The sequence below is a fragment of the Hyaena hyaena genome, unplaced genomic scaffold (assembly GCF_003009895.1).
Source record: "Hyaena hyaena isolate Hyena2069 unplaced genomic scaffold, ASM300989v1 scaffold_140, whole genome shotgun sequence".
In the NCBI taxonomy this organism is placed as follows: Eukaryota; Metazoa; Chordata; class Mammalia; order Carnivora; family Hyaenidae; genus Hyaena; species Hyaena hyaena.
The window spans coordinates 385,168-397,856 of NW_024080772.1; the positions used below are offsets into that span (position 1 = coordinate 385,168).

At 41.4% G+C, this 12,689-nt stretch overlaps 1 protein-coding gene across 5 annotated transcripts; it reads right to left on the minus strand.

Annotated features, from left to right (window-relative positions):
- Nucleotides 1-1,079: 1,079 nt before the first annotated feature.
- SUPT7L (SPT7 like, STAGA complex subunit gamma) lies at nt 1,080-12,609 on the minus strand. Of its 5 annotated transcripts, none has more exons than XM_039238513.1 (6): nt 12,447-12,609; nt 11,515-11,615; nt 10,299-10,890; nt 4,608-4,932; nt 3,362-3,599; nt 1,080-1,723 (listed from the first exon to the last, which is right to left on the minus strand). In XM_039238513.1, the coding sequence occupies exons 3-6, from the start codon at nt 10,709-10,711 to the stop codon at nt 1,461-1,463; spliced, it is 1,239 nt and encodes a 412-aa protein (XP_039094444.1). In that variant the 5' UTR covers nt 10,712-10,890; nt 11,515-11,615; nt 12,447-12,609; the 3' UTR covers nt 1,080-1,460. The 5 variants fall into 5 exon arrangements, with proteins under 5 accessions (XP_039094444.1, XP_039094443.1, XP_039094447.1 ...); XM_039238512.1 differs by having other exon boundaries at nt 12,408-12,609; XM_039238516.1 differs by lacking the exon at nt 11,515-11,615.
- Between the last annotated feature and the right edge of the window lie 80 nt (nt 12,610-12,689).

The following is a 12,689-nucleotide window of genomic DNA, read 5'->3' on the forward strand; positions in this document are numbered from 1 at the left end:
GCTTGCTAATTGAATGGATTAAATACTAGATGGCTACTTTATGGAAAATGCTTGAGGTCTACTTTCATAAATAGGGGAAACAAGCTGAGTCTGGAATAGGAGTTCAGATAAGTGTGCTAAGGATTGTACAATTAGCAAATTTATAAGTTATCTGATAGTTTACAACCTCTTTATTGCTGTTGCATTCATTTTTATTCTCAGAGCTTGGGACATTTAAGGCATTCAATAATGTACTAATTAAAGCCATTCCTTGATTTTGGTCTCTTATTAAAAGAATGCTGTAAGTTTCAAAAGACTTGTATTCTGTACCCAAAACCCAAATTTCAGCAGGATTTAACATACCAGCACCCATTACCAAAGCAAAAAACACACATTTGCTCATTCCTCCTCATTATTCCAGTGCTAATCATTCAGTAAATACTGAGACTTTTAGATGCCAGGCAGGACAGATATTGTGATGGGTGAGTAGCCATGTAAAGTTGAGGACATGATGTAAAGGAGAAAGATGTGTACTGTTAGTCTTTTAGAGGCTGCCTATCTAGTGGCAACACAATGCAGATGTGGAATTCTGGCAAAGGAATGGACTGCCGTCCTCTGATGGCCAAGCAGATGCAACAAATGGAATCTGCACAAGTCTATCCTTGGACAGGTCCTGTTTGCTTCATTCCCAATAAAGAAAATAAAACAACTGAAAAGTACATGGTGAAATGTTTTTAAAAGCTGAATGGAAATGAGAAAATGACAAAAAGGATGAGGGTAGATGGAGTAAGTCTAAAGTAGGAAGAAGGGTGCCTGCTTTTGGTAGAGCGTGTGACCCTTTGATCTTGGGGTCGTGAGTTCAAGCCCCATTTTGGGGCTAGAGATTAAAAGGAAAAAAGGAAACCCCTCCCCAAAACAGCAATGTGGATGGAATACGGCTATCCAAAGAAGCACCACAGACCCCTGGATTCAGGAGACCTCATGGGCAGCAAAAACTATTAAAAAGACCACAGATAAGGGGATTAGCTATTTTCTGTTAGGTTTTAGTACCAGGTTCCCATGATATGACCCCAAAGGGAAGCAAGTTCAGTGAAAAAACTGACATCAGCATATATTTGTGAGTCTTTGCAAGCGCAGCTTTGAGGTTTGATAACAATCTCAATCTGTACAATATCCGTCGAGTACAGAGTGACCAGTATGTACATCCTAGCTGTTCAATGGTAAGAACGGCAGGGACAGTGCTCTGGTCTGATTACCATCCCAGTGTCATGAGTGGTCTGTGAAAGGTGGCTTGGTTGTGGAAAACTACAAAAACTGGATGTAAAAGTAAAATGCAGACTTTTTTGGTTAAATCCATCTTCACTGAAATCCAGAAACTGTGCTGTGTTTTCCATAAAATCACCTTTTATGGAAATATTTGAATACATCAGGGTTTTCTGTTGGGTCTTACGAATCTGGACAGAACATCTCCCCTTTTCCTTTTATATTTTCCTCATCCTCTTCTTGCAGCGCTGGTTGAAAACAGGGGAAGATCCCATGAGGCTATCAGTGGAGTGGGAACCATAGCTGCTGTCTGAGTCATCAGGGCTCTGGGGGATCCCGGCTTCACTCATCCCAGACATGGGCTCCTCGAAGACATCGCTGCCCATCACACCATGCCCAGAGACGTTGCCTTCTTCGCTCTCTTGAGGCTCCATTTTCACATGGGCAAGATTCCAAAGAGGGGAAGCATTTACCTCTGTGCCTAGCAATGGAAGAACACACAACTAGTGGTAAGCCAAGGCTGGAACACAGCAAAACAAATATTTCACCCGGGGCACAACCTTTGAGCTCAGTTTTTACTCCGATTCTGCTTGGCTGGAGAATATGGCTGTTATCCTGTGTTCAAAAAGGTACCAGCTCCAGGGGCGCCTGGGTGGTGGTTTAGTTGGTTAAGCGGCTGACTCTTAATTTTGGCTCAGGTCATGATCTCATGGTTTGCGGGTTTGAGCCCCACATTAAGCCTGCTTGGGATTCTCTCTCTCCCTACCCCTCCCCAATCACCTCTCTCTTTATCAAAAATAAAGAAAAATTAAAGAAAAACCCTACCAATTCTATTTTCCTTTCTACTTCCTTCACTCTCCTTTACCCCACCTCACCTACTCTCCCATTTTCTCTAAACCAGGGAAGTAAAACTACACAGGTACCAAGATTCTGTCTCATGGCCCAAAGGCGGGCAAACCACAGGCTCTTGTTCAAGTGTTGTTTCTTCTTTCCTTCCTTCCTTCTCTAAGGCTGTTCTGTTTTCCTGCCTTTTTGAGTCCCTGGTCCTCTCTCATTTTATGAACTTAATGATCACTACAAAATGCTGGCAGCAGGTCCCAGACTGCTGAAAAGAGACATGGTTCCTAAGCCCGCAACAATTTCTCTCTGGCCCTCCTGTCTCTGTGTTCTAGCAACACTGTTTTGTGGTTATTACTTCTTCCATGGTGAAAGGTTCTCTGCTCAACACTAAAAAATGTGGCCTAATTCTGTTTAGGATTTGTGCATCGGTGAAATGACATTTATATTTGTAAAGAACTGAGTATCTAATTTGCAATCTCACTAACTGAAGGGTCGAGTCGTCCTGCTTCCAAAGGTGATCACAGAGTCTGTCTGGAAGAGGCAGGTACCTCTAACTGGACAGTCCTATTTCAATCACTTTCAGCTACAATTTATTGGGAACACTCTAGAAAGGAAGCCCAACTATTCAAACAGCCTTGAGCAATTAACATTCCTCCATCTATCTGGAAGTTGTCTAATGAGTGGAAGCATCGGGAAAGAACAGAACAGCATACTGAGTGATGAAGGGGACATCTGCCCATCATCTGGCTCAGCTAAATTAACTCTGGTAATAACAGGATCACACGTATTGCACCTATGTCCTAACTAGGAATGATTTTATTTATTTATTTTTTTTAATGTTTTTTTTTCTTTATTACTAGGAAAGAGAGAGAGAGAGAGCGTGAGCAGGGGAGGGTCAGAGAGAGAGGGAGTCATAGACTGAAACAGGCTCCAGGCTCTGAGCTGGCAGTCAGCACAGAGCCCGACGCGGGGCTTGAACCCACGAACCGCGAGATCATGACCCAAGCGAAAGTCGGACGCTTAACCGACTAAGCCACCCAGGCGCCCCATAACTAGGAATGATTTTAAATAATGCCCATACAGTTGTTAGTCCTCCCTTCACTGATGACAAAGAGAAGAATGCTCGTATCACTAGATCAATGAGGCTGTAGTTGTTCTTAGACCTTCTGGTCTTTTGCCCACCCACACTTTTTTCTCTATCTCCAGAGTTTGATTCCGAAACACAGAGTGCTGAGACTGGCAGTTCTCCCAGAATCAAGAGTTGGTTGATTTCTCTTACTTGAAGCCTGCGGCGAAGCCTCGACCTCCAGGTTAGATGGGAAGCGCTCACTCTGAGCCCCGAGGACTCCCATGGGCAGTGACTGGTCTCCAGAAGTAAGGTCAGCCTCCAGTTCCTCACTGACAGGGAAGGTGATGTCGCTCACAGGTTCTTCCTTGATCTTTACAGGTTTAGTGTCCTCTGTGGCCTTCTCAGGATTGACAATTCTTTCATACTCCTCAGATAGTTGCTTACTAATCTGTTGGCAAGAGAGAGTCATTTTTCCAAATGAATGTCAAAAGCAAGGTGAACAGTCAGCTTGTGGCATCCCATGGAAAAGACAACATCATATGAATAGGAATAAAGCAACCAGTACCAATGGAAGGAATTATTTTTACATTTTTTGGGGGGCATAGCTGACACGTGGAAGGAATTTGTTTAAGGTGCTGAGTTTGCATTTGTAAATGACAAAGACGTGTAAAGCAAAGTTGTTTGCAGAGTTTGTGTGTCATTAAGTTACACAGAGGTGAAAGAGGCTTTGTTAGAGATAGATCCGAATGGGGACAAAAGATTACATTTTTGTCTGTAAAAACTGTTGACATATGTACCCTAGGTGGATAAAGAAGGCTGTAGGAAATCTGAATCACTTAGCAAAGACTTTTTTGTTGGGTGTTAAAAAATCCTTATGATAATTTAGATTTGGGGAAACCAAAACAGTGAACAAATGACTTAAGGCCACATAGGTTAAAGAGATTAGATATTTCTGGCTCTAACCCAAAATAGTATCTCTACCCACTCTTCTACCCTTGGGCAGTATCACCTCATAATGTTTGGTTCCGTTTTTTATAGCACTTAACGCTATCTGAAATTGTTTTGATCACTATTTACTTACTTGTTTTTTGTTTCCCTCTCAAGAATGCAAGTTCAAAGAACTTAGTGCCTGACTCACAGTAGGACTCAATAAATATCTGTTGAATAAAGCGTGCTAACCACATTCTCTCAGACTCTATATACCTGTCTATAATTTCTTCCAGAGGACGTATTATCAGTACACGGGGCCGCTCACTGGCTAAAGAAGGCCCTGGGTCTGGCCAGGTCAGTGATGAGGCCAATGGAACACAGCTAGGGCCAGGAGGAGAGCATGTCAAGCCCTCTCTGCTCCAAGACCCTGCGCCCCGCTCTCTAGGGTAAGTGCTGTGGGATCCTGCTACTGCCCCTAAGATGTGTGTAATCACATCTTTACCCGCTTCTCATGGGGTCACCTCACCTGTAGCATGTAACTGTGATAGTCCTTGATGCGGTGCTGCCAGAACTTCTGGAGGGAGAGCACACTGCCGATGCCCACTTCATGGAATACTTGCTCTATGACGTCAGGGAAAGGGGTCTGCCCCAGCCGGGCCTCCCGATCCACAGCGAAGCGCAGCAACTTGGTGAACTTAAGGCAGTACTCGTGTGCCACATCAGTGAGGGTCTCCAGGACACTTTCATTAGCACACTCAAAGCCTGCGTGGGCCAGGATTGTGGCCACTGCCTGGTAAAGGAGCTGCCGGCAGGAGTGCCAGCTGAGTTCCGTCACAGGTTCCCCCTTCCCACTGAAAGGGGACACATGGCAGTGTTATTAGTGTTCTCGCACAGGGTCACCTGTCCTGTCTCCCTAGGAGTTTTTATAACTTCAGTCAAGCTGCTGGCCCAGATTTCTAGGGGATTCTATGCAGGTAACAAAGCACAGTTTCATCTTGCTGCCGCCAGGGCATGTCTCAACAGCTCACAGTCATCTCTGAGCTCCTCCAATTACACAAAGTTTTAATAGGCAATACGTGTCTATAATAAACAACATAAAAGAGTATCAGGTGAATAGGAAGCTTCCTTTTACCATCTGCTCAATATCGATCACTTGTAGGATATAATAAAATTTAACACTATAGCTGAGATACTGCTCAGTGGTGCTCTAGTGATTTCACCATAACATAGTTTCCTCATATGCTGGGTGATAAATGAGCTTTCAGAAATTCAGTCCCAATGCGGAGATTTTTCTACAACTAAAATAGACCATTTGTAAAACTGGGAAAGCAACTCAATTTTATAAAAGCAATTTAAAATACATATAGTCTACAAGGCATTTTTATCCTCTCCTGTGCAAAGAAATGGGTAGGGTCCATATTTTTCTCATATGGCAGGTGAAGAAATTGAGGTTCAGAGGGGCTGACCTGCCAGAAGTTGTATAGGTATTATTAAGAGGTTGAGCTTCTAACTTCAGATCCTATGTTCTTCATAATACACCATTTTGCCCCTAATCATTGCTGTGGAAATCTTTTTTTTTTTTTTTTTAAATTAAATCAATTGTTTTAGAGAGGGAGAAAGAGCATGAGTGAGGGAGTAGGGCAGAGGGAGAAGGAGAGGATACCAAGCAGGCTACACACTCAGCATGGAGTCCCATGTGGGGCTCGATCCCACGACCCTAGGATCACGACCTGAGTCAAAATCAAGTGTGGGATGCTTCACCAACTGAGCCACCCAGGTGCCCCTGTAGAGGTCTTAATCTAAGAAAAAATTTTCAAAAAGCTGAGTTCCTAAAAATAACTTTTAGCAAACTTCTAATTATTTAGAAAAATATAAAATTCCTATCTTCTGCCTCCCTCTGACAAAGGAAGTAAATTGATAAAATAAGGTACATACTTGGTACATGTCACCATGCGCTGTACAAGAGGGCTTGGGGAGCTATCCACCCACTTTACTATTATCTGCTCAGGAGCAACTACTGTAATCCACACAATAGCTAGAGAACAAAACCAACTGCCAAATAACTTTTCATTTACTATTTCCACCATCATTTCCCATGGCCAGTCTCCCCAGGCCAAAAGCTAAAGGGCTCAGAAGTAAATAAATAGCTAACCCAGTATTGCTTTATTTGCGTAACACATGGACTTATTTCTTTTCTTTTTTTTTCTTTCATAGTTTACTGTCAAGTTGGTTTCCATATAACACCCACTGTTCATCCCAACAAGTGCCCTCCTCCACACGGACTTATTTCAAAGGACAATAATTCTTTTAGCACCCCCATAGCTGATGCAAATTATTTTTGTTAAACAGTTTCTTATGTATAAAACAAACTAGTTATAAACTTCTGGTGTTTACAGCTCTTCCTAACAATTAAAATCAGAAGTTTGAGATTGGAAGAACAAATATTATTAAAATGCCTATACTATGCTAAGCAAACTACACATTTAATGCAATCCCTATCAAAATACCACCAGAATTTTTCAGAGCTAAAACAAAATAATTCTAAAATCCTAAGAAAGACCCTGAATAGCCAAAGCAATCTTGAAAAAGAAAAGCAAAGACAGAGGCATCACAATTCCAGACTTCAAGTTATATTACAAAGATGTAGTGATGAAGACAATATGGTACTGGCACAAAACAGGAAACAGAGATCAATGGAACAGAACAGAAAACCCAGAAATGGATCCACAACTAGATGGTCAACTAATCTTTGACAAAACAGGAGAGAATATCCAATGGAAAAAAGAGTGTCTTCAACAAATGCTGTTGGGAAAACTGGACTACTTTCTTATACCATATACAAAAATAAATTCAAAATAGATGAAAAGACCTAAATGTGGGACAGGAAACCATCAAAATCCTAGAGGAGAACACAGGCAGTATAACCTCTTTGACATTGGCCGTAGCAACTTCTTACTAGATACATCTCCTGAGACAAAGGAAACAAGCGAAAATAAACTACTGGACTTCATCAAGATATAAAGCTTCCGTTCAATGAAAGATACAATCAACAAAACTAAAAGGCAACCTTCAGAATGGGAGAATATTTGAGAATATTGCATATTTGCAAATGACATATCTGATAAAGGGTTAGTATCCATCCAAAATCTCTAAAGAACTTATAATACTCAACACCCCCAAACCAAATAATCCAGTTAAAAATCGGCAGAGGACATGGATAGACATTTTTCCAAAGAAGACATACAGATGGCTAACGGACACAAGGAAAGATGCTCAACATCATCATCAGGGAAATACAAAAGGGGGATGGGCTAAATGGGGCATGGGTATTAAGGAGGGCACTTGTGATGAGCACGAAGTGTTGTATGTAAGTGAGGAATCACTAAGTCCTACACCTGAAACTAATACTACACTGTATGTTAACTAATTGGAATTTAAATAAAAACTTGATAAAGGGAAAAAAAATTAGAAGTTTTACACACAACTACAAAATTCTAAATAACAGCATCAGGCGCCTGAGTGGTTCAGTTGGTTGAGCATCCGAGTCTGGATTTCAGCTCAGGTCATGATCTCAGGGTTGTGGGATTGAGTCCTGCATCAGGCTCTGTGCTGAGTATGGAGCCTGCATGAGATTCTCTTTCTCTACTCTCTCCTTTTTCCCCTCTCCTCCACTCATGCTCTCTCTTGCACTAAATTAAAAAAAATTTTTTTGAGTTAAAAATAAATAGCATCAATTTAATATGATGAACAATATAATTTTGTTACAGCTAAACTGCCTTCAAAATGTAAATATGGTACTGATCACCACAGAGCAAGTTTTCTGAATTTGGGCCATGCATGTAATGACACAGTTATCCCTATTTTTTTCACTATTCCCAGGACTTTAGAACCTTTGATTATATAGCGCGCCAGGACATCATCTGGTCTCCATCTACCCAATGGCAACCCTTGCTTATTAAGCCTATTGCTGTTCTTTTCTCATTAATTTGGGACAATTAAAATAGTAGTAAATATTATCATCAGTAAGCACATGCAATGATTGCTATGCAGTATTATTTATGGTTTTATTTTTGTTTTTTTGCTAAACACATATTTAACCTGAATCTAATCTTGAGGAAATAATCAGCAAATCCAGTGAGTGGGACTTTCTACATTTCTAAGTGACCTGAACTCTTAAAAAAGATTTACATCGTATTTTTTTTTTTTTTAAAGAGGAAGCTATTCTAGTTTAAAAGACACTGAACAGCCAAAGGCAATGCATGAATCTTTGTTAGGTTCTGGATTAGGGAACAATATTGGAGACAACTGGAGTAATCTGAATATGGGCTTATTAAGTGATAATATTTAACTGGTGTTCATTTACTTTGGTGTGATAATAGTATTGAGATTACATACGAAATTTTCCTTATTCTTAGGATAAGGTGAAGAATTTAGAGGTGAATGAATGCTTAAGAATTAAGAGGTAAAATATGTACATTATTAAGTATATGTTTATGTGTGTATACACACTTATATATACGTGAGAGAAAATAAATGTGGCAAAATGTTAACAATGGGTAAATCCTGTTAAACAGTATTTGGGCATTTTTTGTATTATTATATAAAATCTTTATATTTATTTATATTTTAGAGAGTGTGTGAGCAGGGGAGGGGCAGAGAGAGAGGGAGACACAGAAACTGAGGCAGGCTCCAGGCTCTGAGCTGTCAGCAGAGTCTGCTGTGGGGTTCAAACCCCCAAACCATGAGATAATGACCTGAGCGGAAGTTGGATGCAATGCTTAACCAACTGACTCACCTAGGCACCCCTTTTGTACTATTATTTAAACTTTTCTTTGGTCTGACAAATTTCAAAATGCAAACAAAAAGTTTATTTGGCATCAAATGCAATTTTTCACAATGCAACCGAGTAGTAGCATTAGGTTAGAAGGAAGTCATTCAGAGGCCTTGGAGTAGGGCTTCTCAAACTTAAATATACATATGAATCTTCTGGAGATCTTGTTAAAATGAAGATTCGATTCGGTAGGCTATGTAGGCCCTGAGACTCTGAACTCCTAACAGGCTCCCAGGTGATGCTGATGCTGTTAGTTTCCGCCCAGATTTTAAGTAACAAGGATCAAGAACATTTTTATATTATTTATTAAATGATGTTATAAAAATGAAAATACAGTTGACTCATGAACGATGCGGGAGTTAGGGGTGCCAACCCCTCCATGAAGTAGAGAATCTGCATACAGCTTTGACCCCCCGCAAACTTCATGATTAATGGTTTACTATTTTTTTAATATTTATTTGTTAACTTCTTTTTAGTAATCTCTACATCCAACACAAGAGTTCAAACTCATGACCCTGAGATCAAGAGCCATATGCTCTTTTGACTAGGCAAGCCAGGCATCCCAATGACTAATAGCCTGCTATTAACTGGAAGCCTTAGCGATAACATAAAGAGTCGATTAACACATATTTTGTATGTTATATGTGTTATATACTATATTCTTACAATAAAGTAAGCTAAAGAAAAGAAAATGTTACTAAGAAAATTATAAGGAAAATACATCTACAGCACTGTTCTGTAAAAACATCCTGCATGTAAGTGGACCTGCACAGTTCAAACTGGTGGTGTTTAAGGCCAACTGTACACAATTTAAAAACTCTTATATAAAACTTAATGGATTTCTGATATTATGAGAATCAGTCCATGAATCTCAATTTTAAGACACTGAGCTAAATCCATAATAAACATATTAAATTAAATAGACTACATCTGTGGATTGTGAGGCCGTGCCTTCTTTTCCATATGCTATAGTTCCTTGCTCCTAGTAAAGTGGCACTCACATCGTTGTTACATCAAAAATAAAAGATATGGGGCGCCTGTGTGGCTCAGTTGGTGAAACTCGGGTTTCTTGAATTTGAGCCCTGCGTCGGGCGCTGCACACTGACTGCATGGAGCCTCCCTGGGATTCTCTCTCTGCCCCTCCCCCTGCTTGTGCTCTGTCTCTCTCAAAATAAATAAGTAAACTTAAAAAAAAAAAAAGATACAGTAGACTCTGGATTTGGAAGATCATTTCAAGTCTTAGACTTCCTACTAATTACCTGAGCAACTTTGGCCATGTCAATTACTCTTATCCTCAGTTTCCTCACAGAAATATTATTACATGCTTAACAGTCCTGTTGTGAAGATTTTTTGAGAAAAGTAAGATATAGCAAAGCCTCGTCTTACCGATAAAAGTCACTCTCTGGATCACTGTGTCGGATCTGGAATGGTGCGTTGGGATTCTTACAATCTAACGGCAGGAGGTCATCAGGAAGAGGGGGTGACCCAGGGCAAGAGGGAAGAGGTTCATTCTCTTCAGTCTTTACACCTTCTGTCTGTTGCTGACTCTGGGCCTGAGCTGTGGCAATGAGGTTGCGCAGACGTCGGTTGTGCTGGATCAGCTGAATGGTGTGGATAGTGAGGCTGCATGGCTCTGAGGGGATGTCCAACATAGTGGGGGGCTTGGGCTTATTGGCTGAGGGCTGATGCAGGGGTGGGTCATGGACTTCCACAAGACGGAACTCTCGAGGGAGCAAATCAAAGGAACTCCTGTTGGTCTGGCTCGATGAGATTGGTATCTCTCCCCAGTATCTCAACATTTTGGAATAAGAAACTTTCAAGTTAAATGTAGTGATAAAATGTTTTTAAATCTCTAGGTTATAGGTTTCTGTAGTGAAAAATGTGAAGTCTAGCCAGTTATTTACATAAAAAGTAGGCTGTTCAACACCACTTAGAAAATGTCAGTGCCAGCAACACTGTAGGACCAAAGATGTTCTCCCTGAAGAAATTAAGAGAAATACAACTGTTAGATGCCAGTCACTGCAGTCACATACAGTGACAATTCCTACTGGACTGAACCACAGGTGGAATTTGGGTCATTAGTAGACTAACGGCTGCAATAGTATTGGGAGCTCTAGTGTCCATGTTTTCCATCTCACCCCACTAACGCATTACTAGAACGACCATCATGCCCAATCTTGAACAATTTGCAAGGCAAGATACTTAAATGAAACCTAGAATATTTTGACACATCTGTCCTGAATCAGTAGGAGGAAAGGGAATAGAGTTAAAGATAGGAAGAGGTGGTTCTTATTCTGTGTATGTCAAAAACATGAGCAATATTTCAGTGGATCCTGGGGGGAAAATGTATTGACCAGGAGTCTAAATGGTCCTATGCATTGAACTTCTGACATACATATGGAAGACTCTGAGTGATTTCTGTTGCCTCCTAATTGGTATCCCTTCCTCCAGTCTCTCCTTGTGTCTAATCTATTCTCCAGTGCTGCTAGACTTAATCTTACTAAAACTCAGGTCTAATGGCTTCTCATTGCCTATTGGAAAAAGCCAGCCAGAATTCTTTGGCCTACCACTCCTCAAAATTTGCAATCTGGCTTCAACCCACCTTTCCAGATTCATTGCCCATATGTCTCTTCACGTTGAACAAATGTTTATCAAATGCCAGGCATTATGGAGGGAGACAAAGACGACTGCAAGATCCCTGACCTGAGGTAAGGGAGAGAAATAGAAACAGAATATTTCGATATCAAAGTGTGCAGAAAGGGCTGCTCTAGAGTCACAGACCTAGTGCAGTGGAAGCACAAAGAGGAAGCTTCCTGGAAATTCTAGTTCTAACATATATCATTCTACTCAGTTTCTTGAGAATGTCACGTATTTCCACAAATTGACCCTTAAAGTTGTGATCTCTGCCAGAAATGCCCTGCCACCCACCACATTCTGGGCAGACTTTCATTCGTTCTTAAGTACAGGTTAAGTTACCACTTGCCATCACCTCCCCAGTAAATCTCCCTTCATTATATTCTCACAACACTTTGATGTCTCCATCACAGCATTTATGCCTGGATTTAAACCCGTCCTTATCTCAATCGATTTTATTCTCTCATCCATCTCCCACAACCACGATCTTTGTACAGTGTCTGGTACACAGTGCCAGGCTTTGCCTTTATTGTTTAATTCGGTTTCCCCATTTCAGTTTTTAAAGGTGGAAGCTGAGGCCCACTGTCTTTCCCAATATCACAAATGACCGAGGGAAACAATCCAGATAGGCTCTTAACCTCTACACTATGGAGTCTCAATAATTGGTTTTAGACAAAAAAAAAAAAAAAATGAACAAAGAAACGGATCAATCAAGGGACACAGAAAAAATCACCGTCTTCCTTAATTTCACCGATAAGAGGACGAGGAATAGGCACCAAGCTCAAAGAAAGCCCAGGTCCCTTGGGGCTCCTCGGTCACGGTCAGCAGGCGCAAGCGCCAATCACAGAATCCTGGGGTCACCTGATGCCGGGGGTAGCCGGGAGACAAGGAGGTCTGGACCTAGACGGAGGCAGAGAAGCGCCACCATTCACTGCCGCGTCGCAGGAGCTGGGCTGGACGAAGGTACGCCTCGGAAAGGCCTGAGGCGAGGGTCGCGCCGGGCCCGGAAGACTTGCTTGTGGATTAGTGGTCCTCGGCTGCCGGAAGCGCTTCTTCTCTATCAGGCTGTGCCACAGGAAGTTATTACAATCCAGTTGCAACCTCTAAAGATGTCCCCGTACTGAGAACTCCTCGGCCGCCTTT